Source organism: Falco biarmicus, chromosome 1 (genome assembly GCF_023638135.1).
Source record: "Falco biarmicus isolate bFalBia1 chromosome 1, bFalBia1.pri, whole genome shotgun sequence".
NCBI classification, from domain to species: domain Eukaryota; kingdom Metazoa; phylum Chordata; class Aves; order Falconiformes; family Falconidae; genus Falco; species Falco biarmicus.
This window is the reverse complement of record NC_079288.1, coordinates 23,306,981-23,334,068: the sequence shown is the minus strand read 5'-3', so window position 1 is coordinate 23,334,068 and position 27,088 is coordinate 23,306,981. Positions and strand designations below refer to the sequence as shown.

The window sequence follows — 27,088 nt, the reverse complement described above, 5'->3', positions numbered from 1 at the left end:
ACAAAAGGCTGACAAATCTCAAAAAGCAACAAGTGACATTTTCAAATGGAAGCGTAACATACTGAACATACAAGCAATTGATCGGACATACATAACCCTGATGCTTTTCCCCAGAACCAAGCAGAAAGCCTTTTGTAACACAGTGAAATAAAATGCATTACATGCAAAACTTGCACCTTTAATATTTGCTAAATTATTTCTAATTAAAAAAAATACCCAGCAATCAAAGAAGCCAGAATGAGTCTTAAGCAAAACACATCTCAATCACTTTTGAAGTGTTTATTATACTGCATAAAGGCAGTCTGTATGGCTTATTTATACACTGGATATAGATCAACAGACAGCAAAGCATGTACAAGGATGTCTAGATAAGTCATTATTCAAACACCATTGTTTCAAATTATTCTGTTCAAAGGCACTAATTCAAGGCAACCAGCAGAGGAGAAATCACCTTAAGTGCCTGGTTCTTACTGTTGTGTTATCACAGGCCAGAAGCAATGGCTATAGGACAATGTCTAAGAAAGTCATGGGTGAGGTTCTCATCTGCCCAGTTATGACCAGCTCTTCAAATGTTACCATCTGTAGAGTACACACATGCAAACAAGCAAGACAGGAGGCAGCATCTCCCTCTATTCGCTCTAAACACCAGTGGATCCATCTGCCTCCCACCCACTCCACAACCTGCCTGTTTTGTGCATTACTTGGGAGAGGGAGGCTGTTTACTCACCCCACTGCACTTGTTTTGATCCATGCTCACAATCAGTCTAGGTACAGATGAGGAATTTCACATCCTGCTGAACACTGGCACCTTTAGGCCTTTGCCTTTAAGCCTGGTAATCACCTGGGTCAGCTCATGCCTCTGCCAGATCAAGTCCTTACCTTCTTTTGAACCAGTGGTAACAGCAGCTGCAGTGGTCCCTGATGCCCGTCCCACTGGGCTGGAGTGCTTCCCAGCCCTGCCGGGGATTTTAAGTCCACTTGGCTTCAGCATGTTTGCTGCCTCCTGTATCTCAGGCTTGTGTTGCCAGTGCCTCGAAGGGTTGTCCTGGTATCACCGTTCAGGCTTCTGGATGATAGACCTCATCTTCCATTGTCACGGACCTGGGAGATAACAGCACAAGGAAATCAGATTGAGAACGGGTGGGAAAGCACTGAACAGGCTCCCCAGAAAGCAGTACCCAGCTCCCTCCTCACATCCCTAGAAGAGTCAGGATCTTTCATTTCTTCTCCTGTAAAACAAGGGTGATCATTTTCTTCATCTCCCATCTCAATGTTACATCCTTTTCTTCAATCTCACAGTCTCACTTTAAACCTGGAGTCCTGGACCAAAGCTGAAATCTCCAAGAACCACTCAACAAGAACATAAATTCAGTTTGGGATTTGAGTGACTGAAACTGTTAACTGCTTTTAAATTCTAAAGCCTCAGTTCACGCATCAGCCAGGACCCAGTTCTGCTGTCAGAGCCCTTACCAAAGGCACACTAACAACCCTCAGCACAACACCTTCGGGGCACGGCCCCCATTTTCACAAGACTTCAAGGCAGCCTCTGAAAATTGACAGGAGAAGGAAGGAAGAAGCCAGTGTCCAAGATGGGGCTTTTAGCTCCTCTCCTTTAAAAGCAAATCCAAAACCTTGTTACAGAAAAAGGGCATCCGACCCCATGGATTTCCAGCAAGACTGAAAAAAACCCAAACAACCCGACTTTCTGAAACGTAAGCATGACTCTACCAACTATTTATTAGTGAAGTCACATCACCCTTCCCGGCAGGCAAACAGAATAAAACCTCCAAATTCCTTGCAAGGATGTTGCATTAACAAGCACACAAGCAAAAAGTTTTATGCCAAAGAAAAGAAAAACAAAGGAAATTATTAAGTTGCTTAAAAAAAAATACGCAAAAACATTCCTAATGGATAAAGAAAAATAATCAAAATATTGAGACCATCAGCCCAAAGGAAGCTAAGGCTGGCTGGCTGAGCAGGCTGGGATGCAGAAGGAAGAAGGTGGCAGCAGAGCGAGCCAGGGACAACTCGGATATAACTGCAAAGGGAATTGCAAGGAGAGCAAACCAAGGAGCAGCCAGAAGCTGGGGGACACCCAGACCTACTTCCTGGGCCAAGGAAGGAGGCAGCCTGCTGCAGGCAGCCCCCCTGAGAATTAATGTAGCAAAGATTTGCAGATGCTGCTAGGCGGGGTGGGGGAAGGGGGGATTGCAATAGCGGGATCGGGAAGTGATTAAGGCATGAGTAAGGATTTCAACACAGGCTGGGTCAGTGAGGGGAGAGCTGGCAGGGCTCCAGGGAAAGCTGCAAGCAGACACAGGGGAGGAAAAACCACAAGGAGAATTCCAAAGCTGTATTCCTGAAGAATATCTGAGACACCAAAGACTGTTTCAACAGTAAGAGTCAGTTGTCCCACACCGGTTTAGAGACAAGGAAAGGCAGGATCGGCAGAGACAGCTTGGGGAGGGTGTCCGAGTGAAAACCCAAAGGATCAAGCCTTGTCTCTTCCCCACGTACCCCACAAAGGGTGTTCAACACCTGGGGTGGCTTCAGACACCTGCAGACAGCACCAACTGGGGAGTATTTAGCTTACACACAAGTCAGGGCTGTTCACAAGGAGTGGGATGCTCAGATCACATCACCAGCAAAAGGAACAATGGATAAGAGCAAGCAGTTCTTATTAAGGAAGAGAGAAAACAGCCCTCCTGCAACACAGCCAGCAAGGACCAGATGCTGTCACAGAGCTAGACTGGAGGCTGCAGTTTCCAGCTCTACTTAGCATAAAAGAGGGAGACAAGTAACAGAATCTGGAGGTGAGAAATATTGATCAGCCTGGCTCCTCCTATCTGTCAAGCCATCAGACACCTCCCTCCCTCCCTCCCACCCACTCCCATCTCACATGACACATTTTGCCCAGGGCTAGCTTTGATTTTACAGAGCAACTCAATTTCTAGCACTTCTGGTGGCAGGTGATGTGGTCTAATAAGAGAGCTTGCCGCATCTCCATCACCTTCAACCTGCAGGTTTGCTTTCTTCACGATATGCCCTTACTCCTAGATTCACACATCGCATCGCTCCGTCCTACCTTTTGGTTGCAAGGTTTGATGCTGTACTTGCAATTAAGCAAGCTGGGGATTCTGGTTCTTCCACATAAAACATGATGGTTGGTTGAATCCACAACCAGGAATATGGATGGGGGAATGAGGATATAAGGACATGGGAAGGATAAAATAGTAGTAGAGAAGAATTTAAGCAGGGAAGCGTGCAAAAGAATAAAAATATTTTACAGTGTTTTCAGGCCTTTGTTAGAGGGAGTCTCTAGATCCCTAATTTTACAGCCAGAACCACATAAACTTTAGGGAGACTGAATTTAGTCTGCTCCTCTATTTTGTTGCCCATCTATGAAGAGACAGGGAACTTCATTTCATTCTCCCTCTGCTACTCATTATCCCTGAAGATCAGCTGGCCACACAAATCACAGGATGTTGGGATATTCTGCTCATTCTCAGAATGACTGGATTTTATTTTTATGCAGGGGGAGAGAAATAAGAGGAAGTGCATTCCCACTGCATAAAGATTCCTGCCAGAAACCTTTATGCAAACACATTTGCCTTCAACATACTAATGCTGAAAAACAAATGAACTCCACAGGCTGCTAATTAAGCTACCCTCCAAACAGATAGCTTCTTTTATCCTGAAATACAATCACTACTAGTTCACAGCCACACTCATTGGGGTCTCCACACTCCACAACAGATTCAAAAACCTCTGAAGTGCTACCCTGCATCAGTCAGATACCCCCTCTCCAGCTACGCTCGCTGCATAGCGGGTCACAGAAAATGGGGGGGAACTCACCTATCTGAAGGGTCATTCCCATCTCCACAAGCTGCAGACTGACTAAAGCCAGGTAACAGGGACAAGTGCCTTAGTGTATACCTGCACACTCATTACCACACAGGTAAATGAGGATGAACTTAAGTCAAGTTTACTATAAATGCAGCTTGTTAGAAATAAATACATTAAAAAAAAACAAAACAAAAAAACAAACATACATACATCTGGAACATTTTTAAAGAAGTCTATGCCTGCTGCTAAGGATAGATCTTCCTTCTCTGTCACTAGTTTCTCCCCTATTTCAACACCAAAATGTGAGCAGATTTTTAGGAAGCGCTGAATGCCAAGCATGGAACTCTTCCAAATTACACCATTAGGTCATCTTCACCACCCAGAGCAATGCTGCTCTGAACCATCCAAGTCCCATGTCAGCTCCCAACCAAGTGATGCAGCTTTTGTGCTGCACAAATAGCCTTGCCCTGGGACATAGGCCAGTATCTCCACAGGGCTCTGCCCTGCTCCATTAGAGATAACAACCTGCTCTGAGCTCCTGCATTGTACCTTCAGCATCCCAACAGGCTCTATTAACAGAGCCTTTCTGGAATGGAAAAAAAAGAAAAAAAAACCCAACAAAATCTCTCCATTTCCAGTAGTAGATGCTGAACACAGGCAAATATGATGATGCATGTGGCCTAAGAAACACATGACACATTTTCTCTTTCCTATTCCCTATATTACCTGCACAGGCTGTAAGCTTTGCCTTCCCATATAACTTCATGGAGATGTGACTTTCTCCAGAGACACAGTAAAAGAAAAAACCAACATATGCCCCTGTGGATACTCCGGGGCCACCAGCTCCGCTTATTTTGTTTTTCTTCCTTTTCTAAGATGACACAGATTAAAAGGATTTTCTAGGTCTCTGCTAGATTCTTCCTGCAATCTTTTCATACTGGGATGAATGGTTCTGTCTGTTCCCACAATCAAGAAAAGCATCCCAGGAATGCACAATATGAAAGCCTGCTTCAAATGGCCAAAATATTCTGTTCTCCATTTTTCCATCAGAAAAGAGGACAGCTGGATCTGAGTCACCCAGGCTCAGAATCAAAAAGGGGAACAGTTCTCAACCAAGTACAGATGTACATCCAAAAAATATCTTTTACCAGGAGCAACACATGGATATGGACATACAAGTATCCACAATGCTGGCCAGGCATCAGAACAGCACACAGTAAAACAGAAAAACAATTGGGAGGTGCTTAGACTTCAATTATTTCTCAAATGTGGTAGAGGAATAATAACACAAGGGTTGGAAGCAAAAGCCTTTGTCAGTCTTGGCAATATAGCTTAGCCACAAGGTTCTTTGCATCATCCATCCCTCCTGCCCTCGACAAGGCACATGAGTACTGGCTTGCCACGTGGAATACCATCCCATTCAAGAAGGACATAACAAAGCAGGCTCAAAGATTCAACATACTCCCCAGAAGAAAGCCTTCATGGGTACACGCCCATCAAAGGATCTGTTCACCTCAACATATTGAGCAAAACAACTGCAAGACACTGGAACAGGTTTCCAGATACCAGATTGAGTCAGCCCGAATCCCATCCTGCGCCTGGTGGCTCCTTCTGGATGGATCTAGACATAAGAAGAGTTTACCCAACACAAAACCTGAGGCAAGGCACAGGGATTTCATTCTGAATGCAGACCCAATTGGAATTTAGATCAGCTGTATCTGAACATTACTGTAACAGTTGGGTACCTGCAATATTTTGGGAAGAATTAGCTCCTTATTTCTTAAAATTAAACATGTAGACAAAAAAGTGAGAACCAAAATTTAGGTTTCTAATTTTCTGAATTTGGAAATCCACATGCAAGAAATAAAATTTTAAGTTTGCAGTCAGTCATGCGCACACCTTTTCAGGGCAAGGGCCAATTACAAAAAGGTAAAGAACAGCATCTAGTTATCAGACTGAGGAAATTGAGGTTATGTTGTACAGAAGGTTAATGATAAACAAAGACAATGCAGGGAAGCACTAAAACACTTTTTTTTTTCCTTTTAAATTATCTTGAAGTCATTGATTATTTGCATGAGTCAAAGACAACTATTTGGATAGGGAAAGGTTTACACAATAGAAGTCTTTCTGTTTTTAGCCACTCCCATCTAAGATAATCTTTTGACAAGTAATTCTTTGTGCCGTTATTCAAAACACTATGCCAGCTTTCCTCATGTTCGTACTAAAGACGAGGAACACCAGGACATGGGACGCAGCCCTATGGCAGCACATCTCCAAGCAGAGTTTCAGCCATTTCAAGGGCTATCATAAGACGTGGTGGTGTGGCTGAATCTGCACAAAGACTCTTGCATTAATAATAAAGACACAGCTTGGGAAGACCAGGAATTCTGTCTGCAGCTGCTCCGACAACGTAATAACAGTGACTCCATATGGAGTAATGGAAAGTGCATTTCACGCCTGCAAGGTAAATCCCCATCATCTATAGGAAAGAGAAATAATCCCACATGCTGCTGTACAATGCGCAGCTGGGGAAGATCCAACAGCACTTTGGTTTCCACACATCCTTTGCATGCATGTTCAGGAGAGTTAAATGTTCAAGCAGGAACTTAATTCTCTATCCATGTTCTGGCTTTGTATTTCAGAAAGAGTACAGAGCCTTGAAGAGATTTCTGGATTCGGTCCCCTAGCCTCTGTAAGACCCACAACTGCCCGTTCCAGCAATTCACTCTCACATGTGTCACACTACCCATGCAAAATTTCCCAGTGAAAACAGCATTACTGCTTGCAGAAGCCTTCAACATCAGGCACTGTAAATGCTGAAAACAATACCTGAAGCCCGACACCTCCCTGGAAACAAACTGCTAGAGAAGAATTTGGTCCACTGATTGCTGGAGGAGCTTTGCACTCACTTCAACAATAAGCAGACAGAATAAAGGCAAAAAGCTTTCAGTGCCAACCCTGGTATTCATTTATTAGGCCTTACAGAAATCCTTTACTCACCTAAAGATATTGATTTTATTTTAAGTTACGTAAAGTTATTTCATCTCTTGTTTCTAAGCATTTGGTTGCATCCGCTTCATATTTCCCAGCTTTTCTGCACCTTCCCCACCCCAGGAAAATGAGATTTTCAGGCAATAAAGCTTCATCTCCTAGAGTCATTACTCTAGCATAACATCACTGCCAAACTGATGGCATGGCAGAGGCAAGGGCAGGTCAAGATGTGGTGCCCCAGGCTCATGACCCCACAACGCTGGCCATGCTGCAAAGATGAGCCAAGGGGTTTAAGAACGGAATTTTGCCTTGAAATCAAAAATCCAAAGGCCAGGCTCAAGCGGCTCAGTCTTCTGCAAAAGGGACAGGAAATGAATCCAATCAACATAGAGACAGGATCTGATAAAGCCAAACTGCAGCTTTGCTAATAGAGACCGTGATTATGCTGAGAAGAAAGGGCAATTTTATCTTTTAATTCCTTAAGATGTTCCATCCGATCCAAGGTAATCATACCATCATCTTCTCACTTCTCCGATTAGTTACTCCTTCCGACAAGCAATCAGAAATCTATTTCTGAAGCACGTGGCAGATTAGGATTAAATCCTTTCACTTAATTGAAGTACAGAGGAAATAAGAGACGCTCATTCTTAATTCATGTCAGACTCTTCTCCCAAGAAAACCTTTCCTCCTCCCATAGAGGAAATGGAGGTAGAGTACTACAGGAATGAAAGGAGGGAGTATATTAGCTTAGTTACACACAGGGAAAACCAGGGGAACCTGTATCCTCTGTCAGTTATCAGTAGTTTTTTCTCCCTTGCAGCTGAGAATTCACACAGGTTCTTCAGCCATGAACTCTGTTGTTAGTATGTAGCCTCCCTTATACATGTCTGAAAAGTTGTTAATCTCTAAAAAAGCCTGTGTTCGCTCCTCTTTCCCGCTCAGGTTTTGTAATAATTAGCAAGAATGCAAAAGGTCCTAGAGGTCTTTTATTTAAAAACTTAAGACATTTTTTTAAACTAGCTTTAACCACTATGATAGACTAATCAGCCTGTGATTTGGTTACAAAACAATGGTTATTAAAGGAAGAATGTGCAAAAACACACCACTGCACTCCAACTAAAAACCACAATGCAAAACCTGAGGCAAAGTGGGGCAAAAAAACCAAAGGACATTCAAGGAAGTCATCACATACAAACTGGGAAGTAATTATGGGCTTGCTGATGAGCTCATGCTCCCCAGGCTGGCAAAATGCCTACTGAAAACTGGCACAGTAGATCGCAACAATTCGGCGCTAATTGCAGAGCAAAACTATCTCTAATTTGTGGGGGGAAATCCTGGGTATGGTCTTGGATCTACATAAGTTTATGCACCCTGGAGTTAAGCCCTGGGGGCAGGGGTCACTGCCTACAGAAATATATAGGGGCATGACAGCAAAACTGCACAGTTCACATGGGAAGGGAGCAGAATATACACAGAGATTTCAGAACTGCTATTCCTCCAGGACAATTCAGATTTGGCCACTCAGTTCCATGAAAGGTTTCCCTACAACTCAAGGGGCTTTGACAAAACCCAATTTTCCTATTCACAGAAAGTGTTATTAGTCATTAAGCAGTATCTGGAAAAGAAACATGCGGAGAGCAGGCAGAGTGCAGGAAGCATTGTGATACATGATAAGCATATTCCATTATAATGGTTTGGTATTTTACTATTGGAGAAACAATTTCTTTAATTGAATGTGAGCTATACAATAACTCAGCCATGCTACGCACCCTGTGCAGAACTGCAGAAGGATCTGAACTTTAGGAATTTCCTGGCTTTTGATGGCTTGATTTAGTGCAGCATTAAAGCTCAGCCTGGCACTTAATCTGTTATTCACTGGAGTTCAGGTTAACGTAAAAGATTTTGATTTGTGCACTTCTGTAGTCTAACCTCTGCCCTGGACTTTGATTATGAAACAAAAACAGGACCCAGGTCCCTCCTGCCCTGATTTTTTCCCCCCTTTTTACAGCCTACACCTGCAATGTGCAGGCCAGCGTGGGTTTGTAGACTGTAACTGAAAGACTGGAGCAACAGAGAGCTGAAAATGGAAAACAACTGGCCTTGCAAGTTTCTTCTCTTTCTCTTTGTACGTTTAAGTTTTTTTGAAACTAGGAATTTTGTTTTCATTTTCAGTGCAGTGTTACGACAGCCTGTCTGATGATAGCGCAGTTGTACCAGTTCAAACTTCCAAACGATACAGTGAAAAGCAAAGAAAATAGGGGTGGAATGCAGTATGTTTCTGGTGTAATACAAAATACCTTGGGTCACATTGAACTTGGCACTGAAGCCACCACTGTGACCCACTAATGCTGTCCAATATCCTCACACCCTCAAGTGTACTAGGAAAAGACATCAAGCTAATGCAGTCACACATTTAATGCAATTCATTATGCAGTGGAGACCTGGTCATTATAGCAGGGACAAGAACAAAGCCTTGCCCTCGGCCGCTGGTACTGTCAGTGTAACAGCTGGTACAGAAAACCCCTCAGAAGTACCCCAATGCAACGTCACATTAAGGGACAATTGACCCTGCCTCTCCACAAGCTGCTGAAATTTCAGGCAGGGATGCAAGATAGGAAGAGCCTACCCTACATCTGATGAAACCCCTTGGGTTTTGTTGTTTGGGGTTTTTTTTATTATTTTTATAACTGCTTAGTTATAAAACCACCTTACAAGAGTTTTTGTTCCTGGAGTTCAGCAGCATTAGTTTCAGCCTCCGCTGGCTGGGAATCGCCCCAGCCAGTTGCCGGTCCAGATTTATTCTATCCAACTTTCTGCCCACATACCTACTCTGCCCTTTGCACAACTCTGACACTCTCTCTTTGTGTCCAGCCCCCATGAGACAGCTTTGCCCCTTCTCCACCTTCACTACGTCATTTTGAACAACCAATGCTCTCCTTTGAGAGGTCCTGAGATATCAGACTCATCATTTCCTGGTTCATCTCAGAAGACCTTCACTGAACCTCCATCACTTGAAATCAGTCCATTTTAGACATGGCAACCCAAAACACACGCTGCATCCCAGGCGACGTCTTATCAGGCCTTGGACAAACTCTGTGCCAAATAGTATGAGCTAATACCATCTTAATCCTCCAAACAAAGCAAATGTTCCCCAAAACTGAAAGAATAACTAACCCACCTTCGCACCCTGACTGTTAAGAGTAAGATGAGCAACAACAGGAGGTGAGCTAAAAAGGAAATACAGACCATCATCTCACAGTTGAAATGTAGCACTGACAGCCAGGACTGCTGCTTTCTTCTTCCACAGTGGTCAGTAATGTCCTTGCCACGTCAAAAGGGATAATAACAGTACCAGCTTTTGAATAGAAGGGTGGTAGACCAGGAGGGTTACACCACCAGTACCTATTGGAAGATCTCAGATCACCAAAGACGCTAGAGAGAAGCAAACCCACGCTCTCTCCAGAGCACCAAGGCACTGCGTAAGCCCCATCCCCTCTCCCCACGCTCAAGCACCCTGCTTCCCATCGCTGTGCTGGCAGCAGCAGAGCAATGCTGGATGCAGTTCTTCCCTGGAGCATCCCCCCCCCTCCTCTCCCCTGCTGATTCACCAGACTGCACTCAGCCTCCCACTTCAGAAGTTGACCTCTGGGCTACATGCACTAATTGCTGCTTTCTCCTGAGCCTCTCTACAAATACTGCGATTTCCCCGACCTCAGCTGACAGCAACACATCTACACAGCTCCCACCATAACCAGTGGCAGAGACAGGGAGGCCAGTCATCTAGAAAGTTTGCTTTCTGTCAGTATGCGTTTATCGTGGCATTTCCTACCTTACAACCTGCAACCCCAGTACACAGGTATTTGACTTTGACATTTCCATGTCAGTGTGCTGGAAGTGCTCCCATACCTTCCTACTGTCTAGCCTATGTGCTTTGGAGGGATTCAGAGATAAAAAGGGAAAAAGTGCTTAAAGATGCTTCAGAGACATCAAAAAGATGAAAAGCTAGGAGTTTAGACAGCTTACAAACCTTATAGTACAAGAAAGAACATGTCACTTATTCAAATTACATCCCTATCAATGACCAAAACCATAATAATTTTGGCAAGTTGTATGGAATTGGATCTTATCTGTCAATATAGTTATGTTAGCCCTCCTGCCTCACGATTCCTTTCACCCACAACTCACAATCTTCCCCCCAGAGGCTGTCATTTATCTTGGGTTGCACCGTATGTAGAGAAACGGAGATCCTAGCTCAAAGCCTCTAGGCACTAAGCCACATAGCAAGCCACAGCAGCACCATAGGATGGCCACCTAGCACGTTACACTGGAGGAGGTTGGAGATTACAGTTTCTAAGGGGTGGGAAAAAAAAAAAAAAAAAAAAAAAAGAGAACACCATCCCACACAGACAGACTGCAAAGCAGGTGTGAAGACTGAACATGCCCAGTGTGCTGTCCATGCTCCAGTGGGACTTGTTGGGCTGGCGAGAAGAAGAGAGGCTGTCACAGTCCGGGCTGCATGCCTCTGGGAACGGCTGTCAATCCCAGCCTCCTTCAGCAGCAACAGAGACCTTGCAAGACCTGTACTGCTCCACAGCCTGGTTTTAATCAGCATTTCTATCGATACACTACCACGCCATCGAGAAGCACACATACAGCAGTGCTTGATGTATAGATGCAGGCAGCCAAAAGGAACAGGTCTGGCTAGATGAATCTATGTTAAAAACGGGATTTAACATTACATATCTCTGGAGATGAGAGTGATGCTGCCAGGGGGAACCCAGCCTGCACACAGGTAGGCAGGACAGATGGATCAACCCACCGTACTCCTGGAGGACCGCAGCACTATATGTTCTAGCCAGAGCCACCACACGTCCCTAGCTGCTCTTTCACTTCTTAGAGAAACAGGTTGTTTCTACACCACAAGTGTTGTTAACCTCTCCTCTAATCCAGGCATGACCACAATCATGATTTTATACAGAAATCAAGATATAATCTCATCTAGCCAAGCAAGTGCAGAATCGTTACAAGCATTACATTACAATGCAGAGCAGGCACAATGCCTCTAATGCAAACTAGTCCTGTTTCATCCAAAAAGGATGACAAAAAGCAAGTTGTCACTTCTTCTAACATGGCAATCAGTGCTGCTGACACCCTAAGGCAGAGTATATCATAGCACTATATAAACTTGAATCATACGATCACCCAAAATCACCACTTGACTTTGACATTTCCATGTCAGTGTGCTGGAAGTGCTCCCATACCTTCCGACTGTCTAGCCAATGTGCTTTGGAGGGATTCAGAGATAAAAAGGGAAAAAGTGCTTAAAGATGCTTCAGAGACATCAAGATTAAGTTTGCAGGAAGCATTGCTATCGCCGGTATAATTTACTAGAAATATATATAAATATACAGACACATATAAGCATGAAGTTTTCCTACAGAAGGGATTTAGCAAGTTCAAAAAGCGACTTCATAGATCCCAGCAAAAGCCTAAAGAAACAGACATGTAAAAGATGACTAGTGTAAGGCAAAACATCAGCCTCTGCTGCCTGAGCAGCACATTCCACACAAGCCTACCTTTTTGGGCCATATTAGCCACCATTAAATATCCATTAGGAATGGCTGGTGCATTGGTCATCAGCTGAAACATGCCAAACTTACCAGCTGGGAAACAGAAGTCCAGAGGAAAAAAACCCCACTTATTCAAGGTTGCAGACTGACCTACTCCAGTTTGCACAGGAAGGATCTTGGTTATAAAACAAATAGTTATATGCTAAATATAGCTAAGGAGCAGCCTTTAATCACCAGGACAGACTTCATGCAGAGGGCCACTAAGGTAGTATAGTACACAATATATGACAGCCAAATACAAAGTTAAAAAGCCCATTAAACACATCTTATGACCTAAGTGCCTCTCTGCATCTCCCAGGAGAGGCCTCTTTTCCTAGGGAGGTTTGTTCCCCAGCCAGGACAGCCCCTGCATCGAGGGGAGGTGCTTGCAGGTCATGAATGGGAGTATTTGCAAGGGATGGGGAAGTGCTGGTGTTTCAACAGGCAGCTGCTTTTTGCGCTTGTCAGGATTCACTGAAAAGTTTCCAGCACTAATTGGCGGACACAGAAGTTTTCAGAGCATGATGCAACAGATAAAGGGGGGAGGAATACGTCAAAGAAAGAAAAAGAACGGATCAACCACAGAAAGCCTTTGTTACTGACTATGCCAGAAGCTGATGCCTCAGTTTGGAAGCCTTCCTCTACCCCTCTGAAAGACGTGCTGCAAAAGAAGTTCAAGCTGCAAAAGAAGTGTTGGTTTTGTAAGTGAAACAGTTTTGTACAGTAACAGGTAGATACACAAAATGACAGTGACAACAAACAAAAGGGGAAGACACAGACTGTGCAGTTCTAACTACAACATCAGTTTGAACTGAGCTAGACTGTCCAGAGAGGATGTAGAAACTCCCTCATTGCTCACACTATTCTTTAAAAAAAACAAAAGCCAAACAAACAAAACCCCAGATATCTTCAAACCTCCGTCTTGAATGACAGAGATGAAGACAGACCTAATCTGGAACACATGGATGATCTCAAAGTTTCTGCCACCTTCCAGTGTAACTAATACTCATGTAGTCTTTACTACACAATGCAAGTTATTAACTAAAATAAAATAGGATTAACTTTGACCAAGACCTCTGACACAAGCAACACAATTTTATTTGCATTATCTTTTTAAAGGAACCATGTGGGCGAGCACAGGAGAAGAATTAAAAAGCACCAAAGAGTGATTAAAAATTTCCAAGATCCACATATCAAACATCCACAGAGCGTTTCATACAGGGAGCTCAAAGGAGGTCAGAACTGCAAAATCCATTTTGTGCCTGCGAGAAATAGATGCAGAGAAGGAAAATATTTTTCCCAAGATTACTCAAAAAACAGTGGCAGAGATGGATAGCAGCCTAACTCTATTAAGCACCACTATCTCTCTGAACATCCAACCTATCAAAGGACTTGGGAAGTCTTTCTGAAGTGTTTACTTTATAGACACAGAGTATAAATAGTTTTCAAAAATACTCATTTGGCTTTCCCAGGCACAAATGAAGTTATCAAGGGAGTCAACATCAGAGTTCAGAACATTAACTCTCAAAATAAACCAAACAGACTTCAGATTCCCTTTGCACTTCAGCACAGACAGGGATGGGGAGATGGGTACTTCATGGCTGGCTCAGAATCTGCAGCAGGGCATTTTGCTAGTCTGTGCCACATTTCTCTGCAACTATCCAGGTGGGTAAATCCTAGCACAATAAAAATAAATCACTGAAAGTATCACCTAATTTCAGTGCCAATTCAAGTCAGCATCATATTTTACTCCATCATACTGAAGTAGAAAAAATTTAAACTGCAACAACAAAATACAGTAATGCTTGGGGTTTTTTCTTCCCACATCTCTCTTTGCTTACGCTGCATCCGAAACAACCATGGCTATTTTATAGGGACAGTTTCACTCTTTTAGAAGGAGATAACAAAAACCATGACAGTGGATGGGAATGATTTTCAAAAAGTTGATGCAGAAACATTGAGGGTTTGTGTTTTGAGTTTTTTGGTTGGTTGGTTGAAGGGGGGTTTTTTTGTTGTGGTTTTTTTCAAATCGGGTTTCTTTGGGATTTTTTCGCAGGAATAGCAGTAAGTATCAGTTTAAGGTGCCAGACTCAGAGTCACATGCAATGAAGTAATTTTTCCACTGGTAGCTACAGCAAGAGCTACTGCACAATCATGTAACGGCAAGAAATTAAATCCAGCTATGAGGAAAATAAATTTGCTTTGTCCTGTTTAGTATCACAGTTCAACAAAGTACAAGAGACAAACAGAGGACACAGAGTCCTCACAGCAGAGCAGGGGGAAATGTTCTGAGAGCACGGTGGTACTGCAGGAAGAGACTTTGTACATCGATGCACTGACAGACTGCTGTGTGTGTCACTATCTGCCACAGAGATGAGAGCTTTCATGTGGGACGGAAAGGATGGGTGTATGGAGAAGGCAGGATTACAGTAGGACTCAGGAAGACCAAGTCCAATTCCTTACTCTTAACCTGGGCTTCTTGAATGACCTTGGACAGTTTGTCTTCATTATTCAGCAACTTACCTAATTCGGTTGTTTTAGAAAACTGACAGTAAACCAAAACCCCAGTCTTGCTGGGGTCTGACAAGACCAGTACTATCAGCCAAAATGCTCTCCCAAGCAAATAAGACCTGAAATTCTACCATAAATATCACAAGAACAACAATAAAAGAACAACAGCTAGAGACCATTGTCCATCTTTAACTCAGCTCTACAGCAGCAGAAAGAAAATACTTCCTCGCCCCATGTCTGCAACTTCCTTGGTCATTCTTGTGCTCAGACCCCTTGGGAGATGGAGGGGGAAACAGGTCACAAGGTATTTATAAATAAGGCATTTCTGAAAAAAACATACATTTCTATAAATATCTCTAAATAAGTGCATACCAGTGTCTAACATAGGTTAGCAACAGGTCACATTCAGGTCTAGCTACCTGTACCTGGGCTTTCCCAGACCTGTAAAAGTATATAAACCTTGCCATGCATTGTACAAACTCTGCAAAGTTGTACAACACCATGTATCTCGGGGATGGAACTTGCTTTATAGACTGTCTCCTGTCCTCACCAGAATTATCACACACACAGACACAAAATTATACATTTCCCTGAGTTACATGATTAGAGGAGACATTCTGAAAAACAAACGCAGCAGTTCCAGTCAGGAGGTGGAATCTGTGCCCTTACCCATTTTAACCACCCAGTAACACAAAGGAAGAACTGTCACGCATACCCCTACATAGCCACATCCCTTGACACTGGAAAAGCCCCTTTGGGTCCTTCATCATTTCTTCTGCCAAAGAAAAAGCACAAGTGAGGAAAAAGAGGAAACACACTGGCAGCTGCTACTTGCTGGAGTAAATTACAGCAGCCTCCAAGGCTAGTGGCAGCAGAAAGCCAAGCAGCAGAGGAGCACATACCCACCCTTGGCCTCAGGAGATAATCTGGTCCATACTTAACCTAAGAGCATCTCCAGAAACACACAGGTTTTACCTTAATTGACGGCAGGCCCCACACACGAGTGCTCTTGAGATGACAGGCTGGCTCCAGCACAGCTTCTCTCTGACATGCCTGTAATGGCTGATGCTAACATTTTAACTTGTGGCTTGTCTCAGAGCGGAACCTTTGAAGTCCTGTACTCCCAGTGATTTCTGGCAGGCAAAGCGACACCTTTTCGTACAGCTGTTTGAGGCAGACGCTCTCGTTCCTAGCTCTGGCAGGCTATACCAGCAGGCAGGTAATTTCTTAAAATGCCCAATCCCAGACTCAAGTTTAAGAGCGGGCAGTGGCACCACATTTTAAAGCATCACCTCCCCAGCAATGATGGGGCAGGACTGACCTGTGCTGATTAAAGGGGCTCTCTTAGAGCACTGCTGGCTAGAGGAACACTGCCTAGCAGGTGGGAGGGCAGAGGCCAACAACCCTGGCCTGGCACCCCAGATATATCTGTCCACACAGAGACCAATTCTTCTCAAATTGCAAGTCACCCTCAAGGAAACACTTCTAGCCAACAATAACCGACGAGCTGGTGAAACTTGACATCCATTCCAGCGGGATGAGTTTCTGAGACAAGGTTTGCAGGCCTATGAGACTGATGCTCAACAGAGCAGCAAATAACAGTCGGTGCTGACACAGTGCTTTGTCTCCCAGCACTTCCCGAGATACCACAGAGATAACAACGCGTGCCTCTGCCTCCATCCCTGGATGCTTGCTTCTCCAAACAGACCATTTGCTGTTTTGTATCAGGAGATGCAAGGGGCAGAGAGCTGCTGGATCTTCCCTGCCATTCGCATCCTGAGCAGTACGTGAATGCCAGCAGCCCAGCCCACCTGGGCCTTCTCAGAAGCACATCTCCTTGCTAGAGACAAAAAACCCCCATCAAATCCTGCAGTATGTAGTTAACGTCGACATCTGGATCATTAAAGAACACAAATGCAGAGAAGAGACTGAGCCCAGCAAGCAGTCCAGCTTCCCACAGACAAAAGAAAATTTTCATCTCGTTTCAACACCAAAACTCGCCCGATGCTGACACCCACTCTTATCTCCATCTTCCCAGCATCAGGCCGCTGCCTCTCCAGCTGCTCCCAAGCAGAGCCATTTGCTGTGAGCCAACGGGCGCGTTTACCTCCAAACGCCCACCCGGCGGCGGCGGGGCCGGCCGGGGCAGGAGCCCGGCGTGTGCCCGCAGGTGGGTGCGCGCTGCCGGGCAGCAGCAGAGCGGAGCCCCCGCCGCACGCTCCCACCCGCCAGCCGGCAAGGGGAGGGGACCGGCCTGGCTGCAGCACCCCCCCCTCCCCCGGGATGAGGCCGGTGGCTTCCCTCCCCGGGCGGAGGACAATGCTCTGCCGCGGCCAAGCCTCCCGCAAGGCGCCCGAGCGGCGGAGCCAGCGCCACGGACCCCGCTACGCCGGGCACCACCTCCATTCATCCCTTCCATCGTGGCCGGCGCGGGCTCGCAGAGCCGCTGCCCCCCGGGCCCTCCCCGCCGTCCCCCCTTACCCTGCGGCAGCCGGCCGGGAACGGGGCGGGGGCTGGGTGCCGGGCTGGGTGCGCCGCAGGCTGCAGCCCTGGCAGGCGGCCGCCCTGCCCCTCCCTGCGGGCCGCGCCGGCGGCCCTGATTGGCGGAGGCGGATGCCGGGCCCCGCCCACCTCCCGGCCGCCGCCTGCGGGCGCTGCGCGGCACGGCCGGGCCCTGCGGCCCGCGCGAACAAAGGGGCCGGTCCGGGGCCGCCCCGCGCTGAGATCTTCCTGGTTGCCGGGCCCCGGCGCCGCCGGAAACGGGGTGGGAGGGTGGCAAAGCAGCGACCAGGCTCCTCCTGGCTGCCCGGAACCCTACCCGCTCGTCTCTTAAGAAAAGAAATAATCGTTAAGTTCACCTTTTTGCTCGACGCAGATGCGGTCTCCTCCCTTCCTCGCGGCTGTGGAACGGAGGAGCTCTCTAAGCACATCTGAATTTACGTGGTAGCGAATTCGATTGATACAGAAGGGCAGGAGGAGTTGGCGGTGCTTCCTGGAAAAAAAAAAGGAGAGTGCCCCAATTACCGGGGGTTTTCCGGGGAATGCAGCAAAGAGAAAACACCTGCAGCCTTGAAAACTCATTCATTCAAAGCCAGGAGGGGTGGGCTGAGTGGATAATCACCACTTGTCCCTCACCACCTCTCTGCATGTAACTCCCGGAGCCGTACCTGAGCTGATATTATAGATGTAACAGTGCAGGGTCCTACCTAGTGCCTCTGCCCTGAAATTGCATCTTTTTGATGCAAATTGAAATTCGGACAGGAGTGGAAAAATGGTTGTGACTCTATTCACCATACCTCACTAGCGCTGCAGACACCCCACGTCACCCAAGGGGCAGCGGGTGAGATCCTGCACATCAGACACGGTGGTGGAAGGGCCCGGCTCAGGCACAAACAGAAAAGGGTCCCACCTGGCAACAGCCCCAACACTTGCGGCTCTGCCCCTGCTCTGTACCCTCTGCGTGGGCCCAGGAAAGCACAGCAGAGACGCAAGTGAAGGAGATGTAGGCAAGAAAGCAGAGAAGAACCAAAGCTGAGGTCAACCGAGCATCATCCAGAATATGAGATTTGCCAGCCCTGGCCTCAGCAAGGCAATCCAGTCCCACGAAGCAGCCACAGGCATCCTCATTTTCCATCTTGCAAAAGGGAAGCCAAAGCAAAGTGAAATGGCTGGTCCAAGTCAAAAATAGAACCTGAAGCACCTGACTCCAACGCCTCTGCTTCAACTGTTAGTTCACTGTCTTTCCCTGACATTTTCCCTACATCCAAGCTCAAGTCACTGCTTTGCAGTTCTGGATACAAGATTTTTTTGCCTCCTCTCTAATCTGTAGTTGCCTAGGGAGACGGTATGTCACCAAAGAAAGAGCTAGACAAGAAGGTGCCTGTTGAATCAGGCTTGGACTCCAATGGGACATCTCGCTTCCCTGTCCAGCTTCACCCCTGGTGTGCCAGCTCTGCCAGTTCATATCCTTAGGTCCCAGTTTCTTTCCTTCTCAAAATGGTGATGGAGTGATGACGGTGTGACCTCCCTTTGTGAGTTCCAGAGAGATTAACGAGAAGTGTTACATGCAGCCATACATTTCATAAGAAGGAGGAGTGTAAATTTAATGCAGTTTGGGGGAAAGAAAAAAAAAAAAAAAGGAATCCTCTTTAATGTTTTCAGATGCTTCAGGGTAGGATTTCAAATCAGGTATTGCTCAGAAGTTAAGCCTTCTCATTTTTGATCAATTGCACAATTTTATGCTGTATCTTATATATGCTAATTTGTTCTTTTACTAAACTTCCATTTAAACATTTAATTTACAGCCCTACGTCTGCATTATGACAAAGAAGGTCAGCAAGTCTGGGGTTGTATTTTGCCTGCCAATAGTCTGTGGTACGCGCAGTGGCTCGATGCCATTTCCCATCTTCAGTCCTGAATTACAGCAGGACAGGGGCCCAGGACTGCCACACTACGCTGCAAACTAGCGCATTTCTCATTGCTTCTCCATTTCAGCAACAGAAGTCTTGAATTTTACAAGTGCTTTTGTTTTCTTCTTTAGAACTTATTTGTCCCAAGGGCTCTGTGTGCAAATAGGAATATATCGTAATGACTATTCTATTTTATGTTCTAGTAGTGACTGAAGGCGTGCTGCGATCTGAGGCCGTTGTGCCAGGCACTGCACACTCCCTGAAGAGGAGGCAGAGACACACACACACACACCCCCCACCGTCAGGTTTCCCCTCACGCCCGTGCAATCTGCAATGCTGATGCACAAGCAAAAGGAGAATTGAGCCCACTGGCTTCAGTAAGATGAAGCTAGAAAAATTTCACAGCTCTTAAGTAATTTCCTTGAATTATTTTGACAAATCTGCTTCTGACTAAACTTTCTCAGGGGAATTTCCAGGGAGAGAAGGAAAGATCATCTGGGGCCAGAGCTCTCACAGGAATGTGGCTGAAGTACTGGGTAGACTTGAATTTGTGTCTTTGCCATCAAGTGCTCTCCCACAAAGCTATCCCTCAGCTTCTGTTGTACCTGCCTTTCACAGACAAAGCCTCAGGATGAAAATAAATGTTAAAAACCCATCATTGTGCAGAGTGGCATTACTATTTCCCAATAACCATTTATTTATTCACAGGGGCTGCGTGCAGACAAACAGCCTTGCACTGATGATCCCAGACACAGAGAAGCACAGGAAACACTCCAGTTTCAGCCTGTGAACATAGGAGGTCTTGTTAATTTTACCCAGGTGAGCAGAGCCATGACTTTCAATTAAATCATTATATGTAGAAAGCTGGTATGCAATCTCTGACATTTCTGGGCTATCACATTTGCCTGATAAACCTCTTGCTTCTCTACTACCCTCCTATTTTATGTGATATGATATATATCTTGTTTTGAGAAGTGGCTTCTCACTGATAGTCAAAACTGTCTCCACTTGACTGATCCATTATTCTGATTTGGTATTTGCATTAGCTGTTAGGATCACTAAAAAGCTTCACAGCTGTTTTCTTTTAAATTATCCTGACAAACTGAAACACTACACAGAGTAATGTAAAAACCAAGGCAATACTCACGCATACATCTAGGGAAACAAAAAGAGCGAACACTTTATGTTTTGCTGTTATATACATTATATGAATAAAGACAGTAGATAAGAAATGGCCAAACCGTTCAAGTACCTTTCCATTTTATTACCCAGCAGCAGGAGATAAAGGAGCTCTCTGCAAAGAGATGATGAGGCACTTGATTTGTCACATAGCAGTAGGTTACACTTCCTAAAGCCCTGGTCTTGCACTTGTTCCCCAAAGGCAGCTACTTTTTAAAGGCTATAGAGAGTATATATAGGCGATATGAAGTGATGACATCAGGACCCCAGAAGTCAACAAAAGCTTCAGAGCTGAGTCCTTTCACTCTTTTCCCTACCACATGCCTAGAAATCCCTGCCAAGTATCCCTTTGCCCTGCCAATGTACTCTTGAAACTGAGTGGTGGCAGAAACAACTATATTCGAAAATACTCTGCAACTTCATTACTGTCAACTTTCAGTTATGTGATTTCCACCATAGTTCTTACTATTCATTCAAGCTGACACTATAAATAGCCTGCTGCATTTGGCAGCAGAGCACAAAATTCCAGCATTCGTGGGAGAAACAAGATTAAAGCAGTGATTTAAAGAAGAGCTGGTTTTTTCCCTCGATTACAGAGCTGCTGAAAGAACTTCTTATCTTGAGGATCAGTGACTGCTTTAGGCCTTACCCATTCTAGGCCAAGCCTAAAGTTCAGAAACTTCTTGTAAACAGCTTTTAAATTGTTAAGATCTTACACAGTTGCAACAGTTCAGCCAAGTGGCACCATGTTTTCAGGCATTTGTTATCCAACCGAGCACCACTGCAAAGCCTCTAATATCCAGCAGATTCTGTTGTATCTCCTCAGGTGAAAGAAACCTCTCATCTGTCTTCAGACATCTATATCTGAGCCAACTGTCTAGACTTCCTGAATGAGTGCAGAGAAACAGGCACCGAGGCGCAATTCCCCTCATCATATTGCAGACATCTAAAATGGATTAATTGCTCTCTAACAATGCTCTCTTCCATCCATGAATTACAGGGGTGGTCGAGAAATAGGCCAAATGAGATGTTTAAAATTAAGTGACACGAATTCCACTCATCTTCCTTCCAGAAATGCCCAGCATTGATGATGCTTATTTGGGTGCATGTAGATCAGACATGCATGTTAGGTACATTCTTGTCCGAAGGCCTGATTTTGTTCTGTTTCACTGGAAAAAATGAGACTTGGCCAGGATTCAACACAGGCAAGATCTGGCTCCAGGACCCTTCAGGGGAGCGCACGTGGCTTGTACAGTGTGACGGAAAGTGCTCTGAAAGAAGGCTTTCTGCTAGGCTGACTGCTGTGCGTTCCTACACACTAGTTAACATAAAAGAAAGTGTGGGTGGAAATAGGTTGAAGGATCATGGCAGGTCTCATTAATTATGAAAATCAAGAGGAGCTCTTACTGCTTTTTTAGTGTATTTCCTATACCAAAATTAGTGCATTAACTGTTACTTAAACTTCAACCATTGGTATAATTTAATCATTAGCACAGCCTGGTTCCTGTTGTTCTACATTTTTAAAGTAAACTACCTTGCTGCAGTAGCAAGGACTCTGAGGAATGTGAGACAGCACTTCATACAAATGCAAAACAATAAAATGGACCACACTGCATAACCAAAGAAACAGTGTAATTTTCATCACAAAAACTGTTGCCTATCCAGCCCAAAGGCAAGTGGTTTTTTTATAGAAATTTAGCATCCATTAAGTACAGGCCTTTTGAAATTCTGTCCTCTGATACCATGTTTTTCCAAACAACCTATACAAGATCACAATGGCAGTGGAGAACTTGGAATAGCTCTTTTTTTAAAAAGTTCATCTGAAGATAAAGCTCCTCTTTACAGATAAAGTGAGTCAGTCATGGAGAGAAAAAAATAACATATCTGTGATCATACCGCTGAAACAGAAGTATGTTGGTCAACATCTACATTTCGGTGTCAAACATCTATAACTAAGCGTGACCAAAAGAAAGTAATACAGGAGGATCAGAGAGAGCATGGAGACACTGACAGGAGATCTGGCACTAATGAGTATAACTTCTTTTCATGGGTGGGGGGGAACAACACAGCAAAAAAATAGAGGTTAAGTAGATAAGCCATTCTGAGCAGCCCTCCCATCCCAACACAGTACCCCATATTTATTCTGGTTTTCTTTGTTATTGCCCTAAAGCCTGTTGCTTGTCTGAACCGAGACTAAATATCAGGCTGTCCTTTGCTTAGTCCTTTTTTTAAAGATCGGGACAATTGACAGTTGCACTTAACCAGGCTTGCACCAATAAAGGGACTTTTATGCCTACTGCCCCCAAAGGTGAGCAAACATCACCTAGGTTTTGTAGACTCAGGAACTGAAATTGGGTTAGTTTATCTTCCCAAGGCCCATCTAATGCAGCAGCACAGCTCGGGGCAGAACCTAGGTGGCCAGACTCTGGGCATTATCGTATTGTACTTCACTCAGTTCATGCATTTCTTTTTATACACATTCAAGTCAGAGAGTCAGAGTTCTGCTTCAGCTCCAAGTACGTGCCACGAGACCTTTCTCACTGTTGCCAGGGGTGTGAAGATTTATTGTTTTTTCTGACCTCTCAAATAAAGTCTGTAACAAATTGGAGCCAGCCTGTACGTTATGAAAAAAGAGCTGTCTATTTCCCTGTTGTTTGGGCCCCGACACAAATACTATTTCAGACCAAAGAGAAGTACCAGATGTTTTCTACCAGAGCTACAGAATGTGCAGTGCCTGGGAGAGACAAGAGTCCCATTTCCTTTGCATGAACTGGAGTGTGTTAGAAGATCAAAGATGAGGGATGGGAGCCAGGATGAAAAAGCTTCCTATTTGTGCCTAGAACTTGAAAAATGATTTTAGTACCTACAACCAAAGCTGTGTTTATTGGGGAAGGGGAGGAAAACTAGCTCTACTTTTAACACTTAGAAAAAAGCCAGACTTTTAAAATGTCTTCAGCAGGCAATGCATGGAAAAGGTTTGGACAGCAGCCCTGACTGTGGGTACTGACCACCGAAATATCCAGTCCTGCCACTTTGATTTCTTAGCCTTTAATTCTCCAGAAAAGCAAGGCTATCGCCAAGAAGGCACGGACACTGTAATTTAACATAGGGCACGCTTTTCCAGATGATCCCAAAGCACACAAGGAACAATCTTTATAACAATTTACAGATGAGAAAACTGAAGCATGTTTACATGCTTACATGATAGTCATGGTTACATGACTATCAGTCCCATGAGGATCACCTCCAGTCCACTAATTTCCAGTCATTAAAGAAAGTGATAAGCTAGTTATTCCTAGCCAGCTTTGCATACTGGGTGAGATGTAAGCCTACGTTAATGAGCTCTGCTAGAGCCATGCTGGCTTCATACCGGGGTGTGGAATATTAGCAGTTTTCTTGTGTAAGGCAGAAGGAATATGAAGAAGGTAGGAGGCCATCAACAGTACAACTAGCTGCCCTCTACTTCCTTCAAACATATGTATGTTTTTAATTAAGGAGAGGTTTCAACCAAAGACTCTGACTGACCTAACTTAAATACCACAGTAAAGAGCATAGCATAAATACATAGCTCAAAACCCACAGCACATCTTTTTCAGCATTGATGCAGGGGAATGGGCTGCTCTCCTGTCTCTGGGAGAGCACTGGATGGTAATTAAACTGTGTTCTGTTCCATTTCCACAGAAATGTCCATTTGCAACAAAAGCATGCTATTCTGGTACAGAGGAACTATCTACCACGTGTTAGAATTTCAGTTTTCCCACCATAGTATCAACCCATTCAACCATCCACTGATCCCAGCTGTCTTTTTTTCAGTATGACATTCAAAGGCTTAAAGAATGTCTTCATAAAAAATAGGTTATTTCTTTACGCAGAAATAATAGGTCTTGTGACAGCGGAGTAGCAAGATGCCCCAAACGATTTCACTCACCGAGTGGATATTGCTGCAGTGATTGCCAGGCAGAAAGGGCAGTCATGACTCCCTAAAATCCTAATCCCACAAAAATGCTTATAGAAAGGGTGAAAAAGCATGATCCTTTGCCAGGCGTTCATATTTATTACAGAAAATCCTGTATAATGTGGATTCTGTCTGTCAAATGCCATGATATAACCCAGATACAGGAATGCACACACTTCTTCAGCTTTCTGCAAATTTAGTTTTATTAATTGCACTACATAACTTGTATTATATGTTCCAATAAGGAAGAATCGCTGCAAGAATGCTGCCAGTGTTGCTTTCTATGGAGCACTGTATAGGGACACATGACAGTTGGAGTCTAATCTAATTTCTGATTTTACTGCTGGTGTAAAATGGAAATTCCCTCCATCTCAACAACTATTTTCACTAACAATGAAAGAGGAACAATGATACCAACCTGATCTGTAAAGTGTTTTGACTTGGCCAGACTAAATGTGGAAGATACATGTTAAAATAGCTTATGCTGCCTAATCTAATATTTGTCTCAGTCTTAAACGCTCACAGACAAGCTCAATGCATGCTGCAAACGTTCAGTCTTTCTCAGTCCTGTGAGAACTGAAAACTAGCCCTGTTACTCAGGGTGCACTACAGCCACTAACCTGACAGTACTCACAGCACCCATAAAGCACACACTCCACTTCATAATGAAAGGCATGCAGACACACAAGAGTCACATTTAGAAACAGGGAATGCAGTAATTATGCCCAATATTCCTGACAAGACTGCGCTGTGTGTCCCTCTCTGCAAATGGCAGGGCTCGGTAACACCAGCATGCATGGCAGCCCTAGCTTCAGACAATGCAAATGCACTATATGTGTCTTGGATTTGGCTGGTGGAAATTGCCAGTTTCTTAGCTGTGAAGATATAAAAGAAAGGAAAGGAGGTAAATTCTGTGTTCTTTTACCTTCTTTAGAAGAAACAATCTGAGGAGGGTGCCAACAAACATAAAGTTAACAAGTGGAAAAATACAATTAAGGTAAATTAACTTGTGAAACTCAATGCCAGAATATATTAAAGGAAATTAAGATAATCATGTTGCAGCAGTAGCTATATTAATTCTAATTAGAATAAAAAAGTATGAGATAACCCTTAACTCTTGATGAAAAATAAAATTCTCTGAACAGATTCTATAATCGTTTGATATCACACATAAGGTTTACCTCCCCTTTCTTTGAGCCTCTGATAAGATTCAGATTCTCAGAGGGGATGTTCACTTGAACAGGTTTCTGATCTGTTCCAGGAGGTAATTTGCCTGTACCTTTTGTTTTATATTCTTCGCAATATGTCTAAGAATGCTTGTGGCAAAAGAACAGAAATAGCGGGTTACTATCTAAGCTATTTACTGAAGAAAGGAAATAAGGAATTAATAGTATTTTTTGTGTGAGAAACACATACAAATATTAATTAATCCATGCCACACTCATGTAGCATGCAAATCGTATGTATAGCTAAAGAAAAGAGATGAAGATATTTGCAAACTGGGCTTAAAATGTCATGGAAACAGCTGCCCTCCCAACAGACTGAAAATTCATTTCCTTGCTGTATACAGGCAAGCATGACAGAGAAACCCACCCACTCGCATCCACACCTACGTATCACACCAAAGGCTATGATATTTAAGCAGATTATAAATACTGACCTAAAAACCTAACAAGTGATCAAACATTATTGCGTGTTTTTTGCAAGTGGGCTTGTTTTAAGACATTATTAATACTTCGTGACATCAAGGTCATAAAACAAAGCCATGACCATATTGCAATTCCAGAGAAAATTGCCTTGAGAATGACATACTGCAGTGACCTTCAAGTCCCAATAGTCAAGGAGTTGAAGTCTGAAATTTCCCTACTTAAAATCCTCAGCTTATGCAGATCTCCCTTCACAGGGCTGACATTATATTCTCCTGGGGAAGAACAGCCAAGGAGATTGCCCTGGCTCTGCCCTGCAGTTGTTTCTGTAGAAAATAAAGAGGATATTAGATGTTAACCTCTGTAAACAGCACTTCGAACTTGCAGGGCAGTTTCACTCTCCCTATCCCCACATTGTAAAAAAATCATATATCTATACTTAAAGATAATTTTGTATACCTGGTAGATCTAGAAGTATGTAAGCAGGTCAATCTGGGCAGCAGATGAATACAAACTAGAATCTTGTTGGATTCATTCCATCATTGCTGCCTTGAGACTGTATTGTTTTGAGAGGTGTGGAGCATCTGAAAAATACCATAAGCCTGTATCACAGAGGCAGAGAGAAGAGTGAAATACTTCTGTACCAGTATAGACTTGAAGGAGGGCAGGTGTCATTCCCAACAAGACCTGTCCCACAACAATTTTGGCATTTTTTTTTCCACAGGAACTGTGCCTGCAGGCTGCCAAAGCCACGGGCTTAGCTAGGACGTGCTGCCACCCAGCTAAACTGGGAGCCAGTCTCTTATCTCTGCAGTGGCAGATTATTCGCAATCACCTTCCACCTCCACAACCCTCTGGCCTACAGCAGGCTGTATGATTATATCAATGAGAAAGATGTTTTTGTCACCCGTTGCAATGAAATCGTGTACAAGCACCTGGTGC

At 44.3% G+C, this 27,088-nt stretch overlaps 1 protein-coding gene across 10 annotated transcripts in view; it reads right to left on the bottom strand.

Moving 5' to 3' along the window:
• Positions 1 to 27,088, bottom strand: part of CLIP2 (CAP-Gly domain containing linker protein 2) — a 101,057-nt gene that overhangs the window by 62,416 nt on the left and 11,553 nt on the right. For 3 of the 10 annotated variants that reach the window (XM_056338144.1, XM_056338061.1, XM_056338217.1), the window contains exons 1-2: positions 17,816 to 20,020; positions 880 to 1,101 (exon numbers count right to left, since the gene is read on the bottom strand). In XM_056338144.1, coding sequence (XP_056194119.1) covers positions 880 to 991 — 112 coding nt within the window. In that variant the 5' untranslated portion in view covers positions 992 to 1,101; positions 17,816 to 20,020. Of the gene's footprint in view, positions 1 to 879; positions 1,102 to 17,438; positions 17,545 to 17,815; positions 20,025 to 27,088 lie in introns of those variants that run through there. The other 7 variants (XM_056337978.1, XM_056337897.1, XR_008821801.1 and 4 more) reach the window with 6 other exon arrangements.